General features: G+C 38.4%; 1 protein-coding gene across 1 annotated transcript in view; it reads right to left on the reverse strand.

Annotated features, from left to right (window-relative positions):
* LOC132790401 (transcription factor collier) overlaps positions 1 to 22,043 on the reverse strand; it is a 33,450-nt gene that overhangs the window by 9,458 nt on the left and 1,949 nt on the right. Inside the window, 4 exon segments of the mRNA XM_060798901.1 lie at positions 8,393 to 8,461; positions 11,048 to 11,121; positions 18,239 to 18,294; positions 18,364 to 18,581. Coding sequence (XP_060654884.1) covers positions 8,393 to 8,461; positions 11,048 to 11,121; positions 18,239 to 18,294; positions 18,364 to 18,581 — 417 coding nt within the window.

A 22,043-nucleotide genomic window follows, 5' to 3' on the forward strand; every position in this document is an offset into this window, starting at 1 on the left:
GTGAGTGTGTGGGTGTCTTCTTCTTCTTCTTCTGCGTTTCCTTTAACTTTTGGCCACTTCTTTCTCTGAGCCTTTCGCTAACCTTTGGCACCATCAAATTATCGACCTTATTGAAATGCGCAAATTATGCTAACTATTTTACCCCCTTGTACTTGTCTGTATGTGAGTGCGTCTTTATGTGTATGTGTGTTTGAGTGTGTGTATGTTGACTGTCAGTTAACGCTTTTAATATAATTAATTATGCAGCATGCGTAAATGGCTGAGGAAATGCCGCAAACGAAATCACACACGAAACACACATGAGCAAGATGCAAAAGATGACGACGATGTTGATGATGACGATGATGAAGCTAAGGATATGTTGCTTAACTTAACAATCCTTGGATCTGTACATTTTAAATAACATCGCGGTCGTTTCAATTATGCCCCAAAAGCCATAGATAATTCATTTGCACACACATGAGATACAGTTACTTAAAGTTCTAAAGCCATTGAAGATACTATTTAAATTAGAGATTAGCTTGCGATAATTGTCTACAATTATGGTAAAGTCTTAAGGGAAAGTTTAAAATGCGTTCCCCATTTATATTAAAAGGTATTCTGAATTTAAGACATTAAACTTTTTGATATCATACAAATTTGATTTATATAAAATTGATATATTTTGCATTAATTACAAATTCAAGTCAATTCTTTTTGAACTCACACCCAAACTGATTATCACAGACTTGCTGATATAAATTACTTTAAAGCATTATCACAAAGAAAAAAAAACGCATAAAAAGCTATGCAAATGTTTATCAGGCAGTGAAATTGTATTTATGATTTAATAAACTGCATTTCCCAGGAGCTAACGATTCGCAACGAATGCCATTTGCCATTTAAATAGAGTCGAAACGATAGATAGCGAGATAGAGATAGATAGAGAATGTAGAAATTTGCATTAATAATTCAATTTCAATAGACAGGCTACAAATATGCAAATTGTTCGCTCTTTGAAATGCAAAATTCAATTCGAATTGTTTCACCATTGATTTATGAGGTGCGAATCAAGTGCAGTCGAGGAGCATTCAGGGTGAAGTGGAGGGGCAAAGAGGAGCTTACTACTTCAAAGATGCGAGGAACCAAATATAGATTGGATTGCCATAGAGAAAAAGGCAATTGGATGGGGACTGTCTGGCATTGGGCAGGCGATAAAAAAGGCGAATGTACGAGGCGCTTATCTTTATCGATAATTAACTGTTATGGACTCTCCAACCCTGAACACGTCTCTCTATCGTTCCATTCCACTCTGCCCAATATTTCATCCGACTGTCTGTCGATGGCTGACCACAAGTGCCGTCAAATTTGTGTCTGCGTTTTTTTCTTTTTTTTATTTTGTTCACTCTTTCTCTCTTTTTCTATCTGCATATTTGAGTGGCCACTGCTCGCACTCATTGCAGGCAATCCAACAAGCATTTGAATGCGTGCGAACAGCAAGCACTTTCTCTCTCTCTCTTCCTCCCACTCCTCTGTCCACCTGGAATGGTGTGCCTGAATGCATTTAGAAAATTAAAAATTGTAGCTAGCACAACTAGCAGCAGTTTTGTCATCATTTTTAGCGCGATTATCAAGGCATGCAACGGCCAAAAACATTTGCTAGCCACACGCAGCCAATGCCCTAAGCCACAGACGTGTCTAATAATATTAGGCATAGATACACAGTGAATGTGACTTTGAAGGGTAAAGTTGGAATATTGAAAATATAAGTTCAATGAATTTTAATTCTATTGTATTCATCTTTAAAATATTGTGTTTTGCATTAAATAAACATGAACTTGTTAATAGAGAATTAAATTGTTTGACAGAAAAGAATATTTTACAAATACTATATGTGGAACAGAAGTTTTATACCAAATTTTAATTCTTTCTCAGTTATGCCATTCAAAATGGATGTCACTAACAAGTAAGGAAACTAGCACACACGACTGTAAGATACCCGCTACGTATTTTAATTAAAACCAAAACAAAAATACTAAAATATACCAAAGGCAATATTTGGTATATTAATATAGTTCTACATTTCATATATACAAAATATACTAGGTTGTCAGTCAAAGCATCTAAGACCCATTGTAAATACGCGCTTAATAAAAATATTAGTTAATATTGAAAATTAACTGCTTCTATTTAATATTTTATAGAAGCAGTTACCAGCAGTTGTTATAATCAATTTAAAATGCTCAAAACAACTTTCTTTAGCTGAGCTAAAATTATACTAACTTTTATATTAACTAATTTCAACTAGCTAACAGTATAAATCTAACTTTTTGACATATATTCAGTATAAAATGTGCTCAAAAATCGTAAAAAATCATGATGATATGTTATCAAAGTGAACCAAGAAGACAAATTTTAAAATCCAGATACAAATTCTACAATAATGAAGCATAAATAATCATATAATATATATGATATAATATATTAAAATTTGTAAATTTCTAATGTAATCAGTCGCTTGTCCTATTATTTTCTCCTCGAGTGTTGCCTTTGCTGGACGCCCCACAAAATGTCAATTCTATTTGTCGCCATTCAGTTTTTGCGGGAGGTTTCTGTGCGGGTTAAATGTATAGTTGGGGGGATGTTTGGGGGAGAGGATGGAGGTTGGAAGGTTTGCAGTTTGCCGGTGAGTTTGCACTTAGTTTATTTGGCGCGCCGGGGAAAATATAGAAAATTGAAATAAAGCGAAGAAAATGTCAATGACGTAGATAAATGCAAAAGCGGCAAATTTCGGATTGTACGCTCGACTCGACTTTTTTTTCGGTCTCTCGCTTTCCCTCTGTTTTTTGCTTACTGCTTTCTGCTTCTATGTTTCACTTTTTCTTTTTTTTTTTGTCGTCGTGAGCTTTGACGTGGGCCACTCTTCCAAATGGCAATTTGCAGTTGCCTTTTTAACAGATGTTTTGTTTTGTTGTTGTCGATGTTGTTGCTGTTGTTGTTTTCCTTCAATTTACGCAAATTAAAAAGTCTAAGCTGGCATTTGACACGCGATAATCGTTAATAGCATGAAGCATGAGAGTGTGCGTGTAATTTGCCTCATTACGCATACGCCAGATGGGCCCATTGGCCGAGTGAAACGATAATTGAAATGAGAACCAAAACTCAATCGGCGAAAAATGTGTGAAAAAAACGCGGAACATGTCGCAAGCGACACACAGCACAACAAAAATTGAGAACTACACAACTGAAAAATGCCGCAGTCAAAGAAAGACTGAGACAGAAACACAGAGAGAGAGAGAGAGAGGAATACACACTTAGTGGTCACAGTGTCCGATGCTGGTGGCGACAATGCGACCACCGCCGAAGTGGGCTTTAAATTCACTTAATTATGGAACACACACGAAGTGCATGCCAAAAACACTGAACACAAAACACAGAACACAACAAAGCAAAATAAAAGCAAACAAAATAAAAACAACGACACAAAAATGCGTAGCAAACATTGCAATCGATCCACTCACACACACACACACACACACAAACACACACACTCAGACAATGTTGCGAGTGTCCTCGCAAATCATAAATAAAAGCAAACCGAGACACACTCTGCCCAAAGCTGGCAGCTGCAGCTGAAGCCGAAAGATGAAGAGTTGAAGAGTGCGAGATGAAAAGGGAGTTGAAGAGACTTGAACTGAGACTTGAAGTCACTTTTCAGGTAATTGCAAATCCTTTTACTCGCTTAGCCACTGTGACAAACAGTTTAACTATTTGCTCCACTTTTAAAATTGATTGGGTGTGGATTAACTAATTTAATAATTTTAATGATTTGTAGAGAAAATATTTTGAAAAATTCAATTTAACAATGCTCTGAAGTGTTGAATATTTGCATTGATTGAGTATCGACTTACGAGATGTATTAATTAATTAAAATACTTGAATGATTAGCAAGAAAGATTAATCATAAAGTTCATTTAACAATATGTTTATCTTTAAGGTCTTTGAAGTCTTTATAAAAAATTGTTGTCGCTATCTTTTGCATTAATCTAGTGATCACATATTTGATTGAATAACAAAAAAGATCGATCACAAATAGGTAAATTATTATTAATTAATTCATTCGTGAGTAGATTGATCACTATGAAACTCTTCTGGCTTTTGTCTTTTTTTATCAATCTTATGATCAAATATTTCATCCCAAATACGTAAATTCAATTCTTGAGTTAAACTTACAGCTTAAGAAAAGAAGAGTTGTCAATTAGATTAAAATTGTCAATGCAAACAGAAGATAGTGATCGTGTCTATGATCAAATACTTTCAATCTTATTTCCGAGTCAATGGTTTTAGTTGCTAGCACTCCCGTCTTTTAGTTATTATATTATTTTGTATAATAATTAACATTTGAATAATAATAATAACCTTATTTCCATTCACCTATTGCAATCCACATCTCTATATTACTATATGTAACTTTCTTGTCTATCATTTTTTGTATATAACTCCTTCTTTTTATAAAATTCTCTGGATATTTTATTTCAGATTCTTTCATAATTTTTATTTTAATATATGTTACTCTTCCATTTAATATGATTCACTTGTTTTATTATTATTTTATTCTTTTGACTATAGCTTTTTTTTAATTTCGTGGTTTACTACAATTTCTGTGAGCATTTTAGTTCCCAAATATATGAAAATATATCTAGTTTTATTTATCTCCTCATTCCTGCATTAACATTGCACATTTATCCTATAATTATTATATATTTCAGTAATTATTGATTCTTTGACTATTTTATTACCTATATTTAAATTTCATGCTTTATTCCTATTTTTTTGTAAATGTTGGTCTCTAAATCTATCAAATTATATCTAGTTCCATTTATCTTCTTAATCTTACATTCACATTTCACATTTGTGCGTATAATTTGTCCCACTGTGCGCACTGTGTGCATTGTCTGTGAGCAATTTCGGCATCTCTAAAGCCGCTGCAGATCGTTGCATGAATAACAGAAATTCATCAATAAAACATGTGGAGAGCAAAGCTACGCGACTCGCAGTTGCTGCAACTATTGATGCTGTTGGCTGCCACCGAGATGTTGCTGCTTTGCTGCTTAGCTACTCTCACGGCACACGTTCGAGCGTCATGGAAGTGGCATGAACAGCAAACAGCAAACAGCAAACAGCAGAGCTTTGTTGACTGGGCGGGCTTGGTGATGGGATTGGTGTTGTGTCTTCTGGTTGTTGTCATATGTATCAGTTTTTGGCCAACTTAGGCGACCACTTTGAAATGCAAGCGATCGACGGTCGCTCGATTGTTGCTTTGCTGCTTGCGAGTCGGAGAGTCGGAATTTTCAATCAGTTCCAATTGTTGCGCGCTCAGTGACAAGTTTTCAGCTGCAGTCGTTGTTGAGTGGCAAAATGTGCTGGACCCCCAGCCAAGTTAGCGCTTTAGGCTTGTAGGCCTTGGCAAAATTTAGTTGCGAACACATAGATTATCCCAAGGCAGAAACAGCAACAGCAGCAGGCAACTCTTTTTGATCTACTGGCATATCAATGAGCAGAAGCAGGAGTCGAAGTACTGACTGACTGACTGCCTGACTGATCCATGCCGCCCCGTTGCTGATTGGGAAAGACAGAGAGAGAGAGAGAGTGAGTCTCAGTGATTGATATGCGTCTTCGATGTGGTTGCTGATGCTGTAGTTGTGGCTGTGTCATTGCCGACAAAAGTTACAGCCCGGCTGACAAATGCGACAAGAAGAGTCGCTCGTTGGGTTGAGAATGCGACGGGATTAACCAATTTGGTCAATGCCAAGCAGCAGCTTTCAGCTTCCATCTGCCAGCTAACAAGGCGATCGCGCATTGCGCAAATAAACAGGCGAAAAATGAATTAATAATCGTAAATATCAAGAGCAAAGTGTTGCGCACGTGGCTCTGGCTGTGGCTGTGGCAATAACTGTTCTTGCAACGGCCTGCAACATTGTGGAGCACGTAACGCGTCGCGTTGGAAACACGTTTAGTAATTTTAACAAGATCATAAATGCGATGGCGGCTCTGATCTTGCCGAACCGAGCGAAGCACACGAGGCACACGAGGTTCCGAGGCTGTTCCACAATCTATTTCCTAATTTGCAAACTCAAACTCGAAGCAGAGTCTAAAGCACACTCAACAACAACGGCAATCAATTAAATTTAATTATGACACCAATTATGGTCTGATTGCCAGACAGACAGACAGACGGACAGACGGCCAAGGCATAAATGAGTCTCCTCCATTTCTTCAACTTGTGATCGAAGTCAATGTCTTAGTTGTAGACTCAGCTGAAACGTCGATCTGTGCCTCCTCCATCTATTATATGTAATAGAATCATTAAGTCACTGGCACTGCGAACTTGCGTTTCGTGGAATACCACCATGGTCGACAATTGTCTTGCCATGTTTTGCAATCTGGCCCTCATACAAATCGGGGCAATAGGCAAATAGTTCTAGACACCAGTTGTGGCAATTTTGTGAAGGGACCGCCTAATGATATCGCTGCGACGATCGCGATCATTATCTGCATAAGGCGCTATGCAATTGGCCAGGTGATGTTGCTTCACAAGTCCACAAAACTAATAAGGCAACCGCATTCAGCATTCAACATTCAGATGTGCTTTCAATATGTAGGAAATACATTGAATAACTTCTCAATGGCAATGCTTACAAAGTTGCTAAAAGGCAAATATAAGAAATGCCATAGCCAAATTGGATATCGAACTAAAAAAAAAAGTGTTCTTTTGACAAATTGTTTGTTTGAGAATATAAAACCTAGAAGTAAATGGAAGCCCTAATGAAGTAAGAAATTGTTTAAAAATAAATTTAAGAAATTTACGCGAAGAGAAATATGACATTTAAAGGAATAAAAAAAATCTTCAACATAAAAACTGTTTGATCCCAAAAAAAAAGGTTCTAACACAATTTCAAACTTCAATCGACATTTTAAGCTTAAACAAGTAAGAAAGCTTCAGTCGAGTGTGCTCGACTTTGAGTTACCCGCTTCTCATAATCAAGAAATTCGAAATGGTGCGTTTTTATTAATAAAATACACCAAATCAATATACCAAAAAAATATACCAATTGCTATATTTAGTATATCAATATACTAATACTTTCAAAATATACTATAGAATACAAAATAATGTTTCGATCTTTAAAAATTCTTGTAATTCAAGCTGGTCAATCCTTAATATATATTATATATAAGTTTAAAGCTTTAATAAACATTTTAGGATTTAAAATCTTTAAATAAACATTTGGTTATTATGAAGATATTTCAGAAAGAAATACTTGAATAAATTGTAAAGTTATTTGCATTTAAATTGCTTTGTCCAATATTAGTTGTAAATATTTTCTTAGTTTGAAAATACATTATAAAAAAATTGAATAATGAATGATAATGACCGAATGCAAAATTCGAATAATATAATAATATTTATTCAAGAAACTATTCCCAAGGGTATAAGGCAAACACCTCGATTATTTCTATGCACATCTCCCAGCAATTAATTCAACTCGTAAGTAAAATATCAGAAAGCACACACTTGTATCTTTTTGTGCGCATAATGCAACATAATTGAAATGATTTAAACGCAGTCTACTAAAAGTCCCAACTCCGCCCACCAATGTGGTGGGAAGTTCTTTTAATATTTTTGTACAAACAATTTGTGCGTTCTCTAATAATATTTCCGAAGCCAATTAGAGGCGACGCACTCCCGGTCGACAGGCTGTCGCTTGTTGGTTGTCGGTTGTTGGCCTCATCTTCGTTCTCGACCTCAGCAGGGAAGTGGCATGCTGTGGTCTTTGGCTGCCTCCGGCGACAGCCGCAAGGATGTGCATACAATTAACATAATTCGCCTGACACGTGACAGCCACGCAGGAGAAGCGACAGACAGACAGAAAGACAGACAGTCACTCAGTGGGGGAGGAGTGAGGGAGTGTCGGATTGCGAGTGCTGCACTCGTCTCAATTTACAATTTACAATTTATGAAAATAGAATTTGCTTTTGCCATTTTGATGAACTTTATTTCGGCCAGCTCGCATCTCGCAACTCGCATCGAAAGCACTCCCAGAGCACTTTTGCAGAGAAGTGTCTGCCCTCTTCTCCCTCCCGCTTCTGGCTGTAGCCGCATCATGTTTTATATTGCAGTTGATAATAATGCCAATAAATCAACGATACGCATACAAGCCGCAAAACAGGCTAACAAAAAATAAAAAGCGACGTTGCGACGATGATGAAAAGCAGCTTAAAATGTCATCTTTTGTATGTCGTTCCACTCCGATGGATGCTCAACTCGATTGTGGATTGGAGACTCGAGGGGGGAATGAAGGGAATGAAGGACTGCAGTGCAGTGGGATTGTCTATGGCCAGGGCTACTTACCGATCAATAATGACGGGGTCCGATGGCGTCTCGTTGCGGTTACCACAGCTCTTCTTATCACAGCAGCGGCTGCAGGTAAATAGTAAAAAAAAAGGAAATCAATTGGTTAGCGAGATTAAAGTGTGCAGTCTTTAATACTAAATGTGGGATAAATATAGTTTTAATACGCAAATTCAGAGAACAGATTTTAAATGTTACTTTAAAACTAGAGCGAACAAACTTTCAAGAGTTTTTGAAACACTTAAAGAAGACAAACAAAACAAATTTACTTAACACGTTGCATAGAGATTATTGAAAACAGAGAATAAAATAAAAGAGAAAATAAACGGACAATTTGAATTAAATAAATAAAAAAAAGAAAATCATGAAATAAAGAATAAACAATAGTAAATAATATAAATATAATATATACAAAATATATGAAACGTTCATTACTAAAGTTTGAAATTGTCTTACTCAATTTTAGATCATAATAAAATTAAGTCTAAAGCAAAAGAAAAGATAAGAATGTATAGAAGTATAAAGGGCTAAGATAAGAATGTATAAACGTATAAGATGCGACCCTGAAAACGCACAACATTGTAGAAGAAACCCCTAAGAATGTCTCGCATAAGTCTGAATTAGATGTCAACGGAATCATGTATAAAAGCTTTACATTAATTAGAACCCAAGCAAGATAACGAACAAGAAATGCTTCAGCTTTCAGCACAGAATGAACTTAAAACAACATTTCTAATGTCACTCTTCAACAATAATTTATAATGTTTCTTATGTCACCATTTTGAAGGCTAATTACAGCCATGCATTAGCATGTATTTAGACTTAAAAGAAAAACAGTTAATATAATATATGTAACTATAATTCAAATTCGTGTACCTCATCGTTTATAAAAAAAAACCAGTTATTGCTCTAGTTTTTGATGCTCTGCAATTCTCAATTTGCAATTCGCAATAATTTATTTTTTTGTTGCATCCAAACACACGGATTTAGGACTGGGTTCAATGGCTGCGTAATTTTTGGACGCACAGCCTCTAGGCAGAGAGAGCTAGCGATGTAAGGGCAAAAGGGAAAGGGGAAAGGGGGGAAGGACATACTAACTGGGTGGCTTTAGATGAAGCTTGAGCTTTGGCATCGTATCCTGTGCACAACATAAACATGGATGACTAAAATGGGCGAAATGCCAAACGATAAAGAAGACGCCATTGCCACTGTTAGCTACGACGTTGACTGCGACGTCAACTGCGACGCCATTGTGTTTGTATTTGCTTTGTGTTACGCGAAGCTGTTGATTTTTTGCCTGGGTTTCTTGGCTAAAGCTAAAGCCAAAGTAAAAGAGAAGGGCTGCAGAAGGGGGGAGCAGGAGGCAGATCCAAAAGTCAACCCCTGTGCGTTGTGTCCCCTTGTTTTGATAATGCTACGCAAACATAAAAACTGGGTGCCAATCCGAAATAATAAAAGATGGCCGGCCAGCGCACCCTGAAGCTGAAGCTGCACTGTCCGTTACAAAGGGGGGGTAGTGGAGGGGGCGGGGGTGTGTGTGGATGTGGGCGTGTGGGGTGCGTGGCTGCTAAAGGGGACGAATCTGTGTAATTTTTTTTTGTTGTTTTTGTCGCTATTTGTGCGTTTGCTCGGCCGTGTTTATACCCAGCAGCTATTTACGTCAAATCGGGGTATGAGCAACTTTTATTACATTAAATATATTTTAAAATATATCATTTAGAATTTTAAAAGAATTCTATTTTAGTTTAAGAAATTGCTAAATGAAAAACTAGCAATTGATTTACATTTAACTTCCTACAGGGTATACTCTAGCCGATCACTCTTTAAAACACATTCATTCGTGTTATTTCGAGGCAACCTTCAACTGTCAGCCTCAGTTGGGCGCTAGAAGGGTGAACTGCCCAGAGATATGATGATGCTAGATGGCGATAGAGAGAGAGAGCGAGATAGAGCGAGCCAGCAATAGAATGGGGGTCTGAGTGGAGAGTGGCTGCCATTTATACGTTTCAGCTCGCGTGCGTTTGAGCGTAAAAATAAAACGAAGGACGCATGGGCCGACAGACAGAGCAGAGGACAGCGAACAAGAGTGGGGACAGAAGAGAAGAGGAAGTGAAGATGGGATAGGACAGCAAGCTTAAAAATCAACAATATTAAAGCAGCCGCCAAGTGAAGCAGCCGCAAAAGCACAAAGCAAACAACAGAAGAGCACAAAACGAGAAAAGGAGAAAATAAAAAAAAAAACGAAACGTTAACGTTAACGCAAAAGGAAAGCTGCGTAGTGGAAAAATCACGCGGAAAACGCTTAAAAACAAATGAGCGTAGCTGACGTTTCCGGCCCCCAAAAGCAACCTCAACAACCAGAACTCGACCAACAGTTTAATCGCTGGACGAAAGCGGGCAACGAAGATGAAGAAATGAGGGATGCCAACAAAGCAGACTACTGGACAGCAGAGGCGGTTAGCAAAGCTCACAAGCCAAATATAAATACTTAGACAAAGCTCCTGGGAGCCAGCGAACAGCACACACACTATAGCAACTAAACACCCTTGAGACAAGGGAATCAAAGGTGTGGATTACAATGCGTAGTCAATGCATCTGAATCATTGGCAGATTATTGAAGGAATTTCGGTTGATTCTGCCATAGATAAAACTCACCTGCACATCACTTCGTGCGTCAGCAGCACGCGGCACATCTCGGGATTCTTGTCCTGGCCCTCATAGATGATGGCCTGTAATAAAGAAGAAAATGTGATACAATTATTAAGTGGAATCCTTTAAGTAAGCTTTTGTTTATTATCTGCTGCAAAAAGTGAAGAAAACTCAAATGAAAACAACCGCTAGCAGCTCATTTCGTTCGATCAACGATAATTGGAATGAAATGAGCTGACAAAAATGAGCAGATGAACTAGTGGTTCCGTCTTTTGGAACTAGCTTAAAAGCTAAGTGCAAGTAAACTGCAGATTTGCTTAAGAAAGAGCGAGATACACTAAGCAGCTGCAGATTTGCTTAAGTACAGAGCGAGACAAAGCTATTGTTGCTGATTTGCTGTCATCGAATCTTTCTACTGTTACAGGTGATTAACAATGGCGCATCTCATTTAATTAACTGCTGATGTAATGCTAGCAAATTGTTAGATGCCCGCTAATAGCTGATCTATTTCGATTGATTAGCTGAATTCAAGTGTTTACCTGCTGAGTTTGTTTACATATCGCTGTACTACATATAAGCGCACCCTTAAACAGCGAGTGACCTGTTATCAATTCCCGCCAGAGGGTCGCAGGGTCGCATCACTGGCAACTCCCACTCAATGGGCAAACACACAAGCACATAAATGCTAATTACAGTGCCCACAACTAAAGATAGAGAAAGAGAGCCTTAACATCAGTTCTGTGGGTCACGACATATGGGACATGCATACAACGCAAATATTTACACACACTCGAAGCGAGAGCTAAATGCTGCTCAAAATTTGGCTAATAATAACTTGGTATTTGCCTGTATTTGTTTTTATATTTGTATTTGTATTTGTATTTGCTTAGGCGGTAGATAGAACTTTCGGTTGGTTATTGTTTGACATTGTTGGCAATGGAGGTGGGCATAAACATTTTAGTGTCAGTGTGTAGTGACTACACAAAATCATGCCATGTGCCAGGCACACGCTGGCGCTTGCCACTTGCCACTTCAACATAAGGTAGCAGGGGCAATGGAAACCGCAAGTGCAGTCAGACAATCTGCTGCAATTTCCAGAGACATTGAGATGCCAAACCGAGTGCTGAGAAGGGTGTGCTCTCGAGTGTGTGTGCGCCTCCGCAAACAAAAACAAATAGATAAACAAACGATGCAACCACTGCAAAGTGAATTGGCTCAACGAGCAGAGGAAAAAAAGGCGCATAGTTCTCTAATTTAAAAATGATTAAAGCGGGTTGCCAGCGCCCTGTAATCCAACACTCATCCAATGAATTAGAAGAGAAAAACACGGCATATGCGACACAGTGCAGGGGGAGAGGAGTCAAGCAAGGGAGAGGAAGTGGGAGAGGGGTGGCAGGTCGCACTCATTCATCACTATCCTTGCAGAAGGACATGAGCTGTAAAAATGCATGTTAGCCGATGCCGTGTACACGCAAAAGTAATAACAATAACTAGATACATGGCCAGCAAAGAGAACGAGAGTGGCAATCATTACCATTTTCATTTTCATCCACCTCGGCGTACGCGAATGCTGCCACTTGCCGCACAAGGACGTCAAGGACGAGTTCGAGGGGTTCTGACGTCATCAGGCATATGTGCATTGTTTTTGTGTCTAACGTCGACTCATCATCCTCGAGCTCAGTCGGAAGCCAGGGCAAGCCAAACAGATAATCAGAAATTAATTTCACTGCAACCAGTCGACGCACCCCTCACCGCCCCCCGCTGTGCTTAGGTAACAACATCACGGTAACAGCATCAGTAGCACATGTAAAATTATGATCATCCCTTATTATCCCGTTTTGTTAGGTTAATAATTTCCCCTTCAGCAAAAGCCAAAAACCAAAAAAAAAACGAAATAACGTCGAAAAAACATTAACAGCCTCGTCCTGTCTGCCCTCAAGGCCCAAAACAAGCTTGCCTAAGTCCGGGGATAACAGTAACTATGAGACGACCAAAAGGATGCGGATTTATGTCCAAGCAGTTGGCTAGAGTATCAGTTTTTTTTGCCTTTTGCGGGACAAGTGCAGCTAATTATAGCCCAGGCTCAAAACTGGACCCGAGACAACGACAACGGATCCTTCGTCAAGTCTTTTGGTCCTTTTGTGCTAATGGACTTTCAATGTTAAGCAAAGGCAGTGTTTTCTGTTATACAAATACAACTATTAGAAGGATATGTATTATAATCGAATGACAAAAGCAAATACTCTATTTTATTTAAAATTATTTTTTAGTTGAAGATAAACTTTTGCTTTGTCAAATTAATGCAGTAGTTCAATCAAATTTTCAAATTTTATTAGAAAGCGAATATACTCTACAACGCTTTAGAGAATTGCCCAATTATTTGAACAGTTACAAGATCGAGCTTAGGCTATGTTGGCAACGAATCCCATCAATCATCGTTGTGGCCAAAAGCTGAAACAATTAGTGCGGCTGCAAAATCTGGAGCAAATCTGACTGGCAAAGTGCCGCTAAATGGTGCATCTAATAAAAAACTAAACGAATGCCACTAAAACTGGAGTAAAAGCGTTTAAACTACGATTTATCACCCAGCCATCAGGACAGCAGACAACGACAAAAAGCCGGAAAGCGAGGCAACAAACAAATAAACCAGAAAAAAGCCAACAGACATCAACAACACAAAAAAAAAAAAAAAAAAAAAAACAACCTGAGTGATGATGTGACGAGTCAGGAAATTGTCGAGCAGGAGAAGATAAAGCAAGGTAAGGGAAGCTGCAGCAGGACTGAAGAGTTGTCGATTGACGGCTCAGTTAAAATTTAAACGTTCTGCCTGAAAATGTTTAACGTAACGAACTTAAATGTTTTGTGTGCGCTTTTTTTTGCAGATTGCTATTATCGCTTTTAAAATACAAAAAAAAAGCGCAGCGGCCTTTGCATTATTCACGCACTTGCATGTTGCATATTTAACGTGCCAAATAAAAATCTCGCCAAACAAGATAAATTATCGCAGGCAGCGACAGCAGCACAAAAAATGAGCATAAAAAACTTTTGTAAGTAAAAAAATAAAACAACAACAAATAAATAAAGCAAAAAATGTGCACATCGAGGGTTACTCTTAATTTATTAAAGCTTCATTTATCAGCGTTGCGCCAGGCTCTGGGTAACGCATAAATTCCAGGATGATGTGCCCAAAAAGCACAACAAGTTAACAAAAGGCCACGCGAGGACGCGCTCAAGAACCAAAAAAAATATGTACATAAATGTGCATATATGTACATATCTGTTGTGCATCCCATATTTTTATTTGCACTGCCTCTTTAAATTTAAAAAACTCTTTTAAAAAATTCTAAATAATTATATATGTTCACAAATGGTTAATTATTAAATAGTTTATCAACAATGATTATTAAATTTGTTTGTTACTAACAACGTGAATAATTGTTTAAGCATAATTTGTGATTGTAAAACATTTTTTTGTCTCGTGACTTTGCAGAAAATAGAGCGAGCACACGCCCATCTCTAGAGCAGGGACATTTGCATTTGCATAATGAGGGCGATATGAAGTGCAATTCTCTTTTTTGCTGCTGTTGTTGTTGTTGGATTCAGACGAGCAATGCCAACCGCAGAAATGGAAATGCACTTGCCGTGAAAGCATTTTTAATCGTATTGCCAGCAACAACATCAACATACATACATACAACGTAAACACACACATACGCGCACAGTGCAAATGGCGCCCACTGTAGAGATGCAAATGTGGAGATTTTCTGTGCAATCTGTTGAATTTATGGCAGCAGCAACAACAATAACAACAACAACTACAACGAGAATGGCTGCAATAAAAGCAAAAGCAATTGAGCAGCGGATAAAATGGCAAAATGAAATGTGAAATGTGTTATTAATCGAAAATATTCGCGCTTTATTTTTAAGTGTTGACATACAAATTAATATTATCGCTTAATTAACACAGCACACACAGAGCAGACAAAGGAACCTGCATTCTGCATGCAAAAGCGAGACGGCGCATTTGCATATGCACACACATATACGTGTAGCGAAATGCAGAGCGAGACAGATACATAGGTACGCAGCTGCAATGGCGTTTGATGAATGTGTGCTTGTTGTTGCTTTTATTATGCGCCAATATTCATTAGAGATGAGCAGCGCAGTGATTATGGCAGCGAAGAATAACGATTGGATAAAAACAAACTGTGGGAATTAAATTTATTTATCTTTTGCAGTAATTCGCATTAATCGCCGCATTAATTTTATTTATCAAATAGTTGTTGTCTGTGATCATTTCGCTTGTGAGCAGTGCCAGCTGCATTTGGCGCATCTCTATTAGATGCTAACAATAGCTTTTTAGGCAACGGCTCATTAGCTGTTCGAACCGAAAAGACCATACAATTTTTGAGCCTAATGTAGCCACATTTACTTCCGCATGCAGCGTCATCGACATCGGCTTATCTGGCTGCATTAATCGCCCGCCTATCGGCAATCAGCTATCGCCGCAGCCCCTACTCGGTATTTCGGTTTAGAATTTCGCTGCGCTTTTTTGGCCGGCCGCATAATGCGTGTAAATCGTGATAAGCGCGATTTTGGGCAGACGAAAGGATTTCGGCTTTCGGATTTTTGAATTTTTGGGTAGCAGCATTTGTCGCAGTTTGGCTCGCTTTTGTTTTATGTTTATGCTGGGCCCACAGACATTCAGGATTGTTGGCTGACTGGCCAGGACGACAGGACAGCAGCGAACATTGCCGTGAAATATGAGCGCAAATGAAGCGAATGCCACACCAATTGAGTCGTTCCCATCCTGGCCTCGACTGCTCGTTAGCTCAAATTGCAATTGCGCCGCCTTTCTGGCGGTTGCCGCCTGACTGTCGTTATATCGCCAGTTATCTGATCGAATGTAATTATGATTATGACAATGATTTGCTACATTTGCCAGCCTCCACAAACAGTTAGCGAACGGAGGGCAGGACGATAAAATCACCGATTTGCCGAATGCCGAATGCAAGGGTTCGTTCGGCACGTGACAATCGCGCTCCCTTCTCTCAGGGCCTAAGACAATGTCGCGTTTGCGTCTGATCTTTGTTTAATCGTATTGCTGCTACAGTTTCAGATTTCACTTTACAGCCAACCCCGTGTTGTTATCAGGATAAACACGACAATCTCCTGGTCCGCCTTCTGGTTTACCTGTTACGCACTGTTTGTGCTTCAGATAAAACACAATGCACCCAACGCACGACACGCGTATGCAAAGAGAAGGAATGAATGAAAAAAAAAAACAAAAGTCTGAGCGACATCTGACCAGGTCGAGCATTCAAGTAATACATTCACTCAGGGAAGTGTGTGTTATATGGAGAAACCCCGTGAGCTCTAAAAACCCACCTAATCCGATCAAATGATTGTTCTTTTTGTCGTTCTTTCGAAACCCGCCCAATTGCGACACATTTTGCACTCGCCTGACAACTGACAGACAGACAGTTAAATGTAACTCTTGGCTTTTTTGTTTTTCTTTTTTTTTCAGGGGTGGCAAGTTCTAGTACACTGTCTATATGATTTATGTTTCGTAAATATTGTATGGATTCTTTTTGTGGGAACTAGAATCCTTTTATTACTTCCTTCAATTTTTATTGCATTAAATAGTCTTATGAAAAACAAACATAAAAATAATAATAAAATAATAATAATTTGATATTTATCCAAAAATGCCACTGGGCATTATTTTTGTTAATATGTGTAGAAGAATATCTTGGAGTTTATTTAAGATATAGAAAAAATTTTAATTATTGCCACTATTTTAGTTAGGAAAGAGAATATTGTTTTATTATTGGGGATGGAATTTTCTAATATCTATTTTCTTTTGGGATTATCTTTTTTTCAATAGATATGAAAGTTAGTTCTTTCGTATCTCAGCATTATTTTAAGCCTAGCTAATTAAAGAGAAAACCCTGAAGGGCTTCTTGGAACGAGATGAGCTTTTGACCGATAAGCTGGCATATCGGAAAACTTTTTTAGTACTATAGTAGCAATTGCTGTTCGTATGATTTCTGAAGGCGTTTCAAATGTAAAAATAATTGCTAATATTTCATTTAGTCTGCTCACAATACATTGTTGATTTCTTTCTATTTATTGGTTTGCTGATTATGTTATTGCGTTGTGCGAAATTCCGGCGAAATCGGATTGAAAGTGGAGCGTAAAATATTAAAGTGCTTTGGCATTATCAAAGCCATTGAACTGTGCGAATCGGAGCAATAGGCACTCGATACATAACATATGTAAGTATAGTATATGACGTAATGGTGTTTTTATTTCATCAATGGGGAGGGAGATTCGATTCGTTCGACAGTTTGTGTGTGATTAAATTTCATTTGCAGAATAAGTGCTCATATACGGCGTGTAATGGATTGCCCCGTCTCAGGTTGGGTTTTTCGTTTCGTTTCGTATTGTATCGCCTCGGATTGTGTCTGGGCTATCGATAATTTGTGGATAAATTTATTGGGATCGGGTGAAAGGAACGCCCACAATGGGCGCGATTGGAAATAATGGAATACGAAGAAGAAAGCACAAATAGTAGTAGTAAAAGCGGCGAACAAACGTCTATAAAAATTTGTCACTCGAGAATTTAATTGCCCTTGAAAAAGGAAAAGAAACAGAGACAGGAGGGGGATGTGGCACACGCATTAGGCGCACACAATGCTGACATATGGTGCACTGGTCCGAGCAGAGAGCCCTGCAGCTAACGGCACCCACAACAAAGCGCATTAACCATGTTCAATTGGGATTGGGCCCCGGGTGTCGTAGTCCTCGAGCATGGACTCGAAGTCCCAGTCGCTGTCGCAGTCCCTGTCTCAGACTCAGACTCAGTTACACCCCTTTCGTAGGGCGCGACTGACGGTGTGAATGAATTGCTCGTTTGGCAGGCCAGGCTGGCAGGAAGAGTCAATTGACGACTCAATTTATTGGCGACTTGCGACAAAAGGCAAAAAGGACATGGCAAACACACACTTAATTAGCCGTGACAATCAATTTCGAATGCAACTTATGCTCGAATCAGCAAAAACCAAACCGAACCGTGTTCAAACTCCTGGCCAGCCGAGTGGAAGGAATTAGTTTTTCTCGTTTGCGTGGCGACTAAAAAAATGCGACACAAAAGGACAACGAGTGGAAAGTGGAGTCGAAGAGCTGTTCACTTACCGCTTTGGTTACCGAATCGATGAGTCTGACAAAGATATCTTGCTCTTGTCGTGCGCCTGCAAGCGAGAAATTAAATGAGCAATTAGTTTAGAAGCTTGGCGCCCAACGTGCGGAGGACAACTTACCGTTAGCGTACAGCAACTGCAAGCGATATTGTATGCCATTGTTGGTCTTGGTGGCATCCGACTCCGAATCCTTCTCGATGAAGCCAATGAAGGCGGTGCGCTCGATCTCAATGGGCTGGCCGGCACGATCGTAGAGCGCGATCACAAAGTGAAAGAAATTCGACTTGCGCAAATTGCTGGGCGGCTGTTTCTCAAAGTGGGCGCGGCCAATGCCCAGACTGCAATTAAAGAGAAAAGTACAGGAATGTAACAAACTAACAGCAAAAATAATGAGAGATGGAGAACGACATCTAATTATGCTATTAGCACTGTAAACAGAGGGTCTTTGCGAGGGGCAATTAGCAGTCGTAGTGCTCTCCGTTTTGGGTCTAAATGGGTCTTCTGGTTTTCGGGGACAACTCAATTACTTGACAGTGACATTTAACCAGCAGCCAAGCTGGAGTGGGAGCCGAGTGGTGGTCAGTGACAGCTATCATTAAAAGCGCATAAGCAACTTCAACGTGACACAATAATCCTGATGAATGCTACTCGTAAAGGAATCAACAAACACACAACTATTGCTACTTTCTGTTGCCTGTTGTTTGTTGTCTGGCAAATATTTATGTTATGTGGGCCAAGCAAACACTGTAATTATAAGGCCACATGAGCCAAAGGCTTGTCCCTTCCATATGCCAAATGTCAGCAGTAGAACAGCTCCCATTCCTTACACCTTCAGCCTGACTCGTGTCTGTGTCCTTTGTCTCTCTCTTCGTCTCCGTCACCGTCTCCGTCTCCGACTCTGTTTCTGTGTCTGGTGCTGTCAGCGCAATTACCGGACAATGCTAACTACATATAGTGCGATGACTGTGCGACCCTCGGACGCGGCTGAGTTGTCCTGCGCTGCGCTTTCCTTGCCCTTTTCGTCCCCATTCCTTTCGTATGCATAACGAACAATTTAATTTAGAAAATGCTGATTTTATCAGATTTCTATTATTTATTCTGGAAATGTCAAGTAGTAGTATCGCGCATATGCCTGCCACCTTCTACCTCTCAGCTCCTCCGCGCTTTGCAGTTGCCTGCAATTATATACACATTTGCCAAAGGATAATGCCAGACTGGAAGCCAGCTAATGATAGTTCCGATGATAAATCGCTTGAACATTATCTAACCCCGCACCCAAAATATCGAGCAACCCAAGAGCGGCAGCTCAATTTCCACTTATGTAAACAAAAGCAAAAAAATTAAAAAAAATATTTGTATAATGCGTATGTAGGTAAAGCCCCAAAGGACTTGAAACTGCAGTAATTGCGACTATGAATCAAATTGGTTTAGTTCAAGTACTTTGATAATTTAAGTCTTTCTTTTTGTGGTTGCTTTAGAAACATATTAAATTCTAAAATAATGAATAAATATTACGTCTAAAGCAATAAATGTTGTTTATTAAAATTAGTTAATACTAGATTTAATTCTCAAACTAAAGGCTAATCATTTCAACTATATATTAAGGAATATAAATGAAACTTTAATATATTTTTCTAATGAAATTTTCTGAATATTCATACTAAACCTAATCCCACTGTAAAGTGTTTGTTAATTTGGGAATTAAGAGATTTGCTTATCGATTTAATATTTTGCTTTATTGACTTTATTTGTCGCTCACTAAAAAGTCAACTTAGTTCACCAATAAACTGAAGTATTGTTAAAGATATGCAAGTGCATTTGATGCACAGCTAAATGCAATTTCAATTTTGCCAATTTGCGAAAACAAAAATGAAATTAGACAATTTGCGGCTGTTGAAACTGACTACTGCAAACAGGATAAAGGATATAGGGATACCAAGTTAAGAGAATGAGCGGAATGGCAGCGTTCGATGCGATTTGAAATGGCAAAATGGCAAAACGGTAAAGCAACAACAAGAAGAACAAGAACAACAAACTGCCGTATCGTAGCGAGTGATGTTCGAGTTCGGGAAATACGACACATAAATGCCAGACATGTTACATTCTGGGCGAAAGAAAGGTTATTGTTATGGCGCCAGCAGCAGCAGCAGAAGCGAGTGTAAGCGGGCAAATAAAAAAACAGTGACTGTTCTCACATCCCACTCACCTCTCAGCTGCCTGTCAGTCAGAGAGAGAGAGACAGAGAGAGGGAATGAGCGCGACAGTCGATTGTTGACTTTTCCGACTACGACGACGGTTCGCATTGTGGACATTTTCATTCTATGGCTTGTTTGCACTTGCCGCCAATTTGCGAAAAACGTTTTGTGGCCGTTTTGCTGTTGATTTTATTATGCCAACATTTAATTGTCGGAAATCGATGCCCAGGTGACCAGCACAGGGACATAGACTGGGAGAGGGATCCAGGATTCGATGAGTCGTGGTCACGTTTTGCCTATTCCGCGCACGTGAAATTTCATTTCATTTCATTTTTTGCATTGTTTCTTTGCTTATTTTCATTTAGTTCAACTCTGCATTGACTGGCCGGAATTGTCCTTTAAAAAAGGACACTTTATTTACAATAACCTGCCAGTTGTTGTTGTTGTTCGTGTTGTTGCCACTGCTGTTGCCGTTGAGCACATTTTATGGCCATTGTTGCATTGTTTGCCACAACGCAGCTCGATTGCAGTTTACCCACAATCTTTGTTGAAATAAATTTAAAATATTTCTGATTTATGATCGAAAATTGTTGCTGTTACACAAAACTAGCACTTTAGTACTTAGTACACAATATGTGACAATGCTTGCAGATAAACAAATAAATAAATAACGCACATTGACTCTCTCCCCGTTCCGATAATTGTCAAATTTATTTCCAGCTCTCGAAACTTTTCATCTGCATTGTGCGAAACTTGCATCATAAATCGAAGCTCAACTTGCGAGTTGTAGCATGAAGCAATCGAATTGCAATCAAGAAAGTCGCCCAATTTATTTACTAATAATAAAGCTATTGATAATTCAACATTGTTTAAAATTATTTGGTACATTTTGGAAAAAACAATTTCAAGATAAGGAAATATGTTTCTATAATTTGGAAAAAAACAATTTCAAGATAAGCAAATATATTTAGAAAATTTTTAAATTTCGGAGAGTTAAGTAAATAAAATGGAGCATAAAGAATTATTGATAGAAGGTCGATATTTTAGCATTGATTTAATTGAAAATGCGAAACCATTTAAAGAACAAAATAAGTCCTAAAGAATATTTGGATTTTTCTGGATTATCTACAACTCAAAAATTAACTTAAAAGAATAGTATGAAATATAAAAAGAATAATTTAAAACTCAATGTTATTTTTCTCTCTTCATTTTGTGACAACAATTATAGCACGATAAAGCAAAACATTTATAATTAAATCGTAAATACATTTAATGTGCAGCATAAAAAGTGAATTCGTATTAAAGGCTGATTATTGTTATCGCAAAATATATTTTTAAACCGTAACCACTTTGATTGATTGTGGACTCTTGCTTTTTGATCTGTTTAATAGTTGACTGATTTTTTGTAGAAATAAACATTTTTTAACGATGGAATTATAAACTTTGCTGTGCAGTTTGATTTATTGACACATAAACGACAGCGCGTAAATAAATATGTAGATACAGACAACTTCTAGCATTATAGATAAACTTTACTATCGCATTCGAAATAAAATGTAGAAAATTCTAAAACAAATCTCCTTCATTTTTGATTTTGTACACTTG

This window comes from Drosophila nasuta, chromosome 3 (assembly GCF_023558535.2).
Source record: "Drosophila nasuta strain 15112-1781.00 chromosome 3, ASM2355853v1, whole genome shotgun sequence".
Lineage (NCBI taxonomy): Eukaryota > Metazoa > Arthropoda > Insecta > Diptera > Drosophilidae > Drosophila > Drosophila nasuta.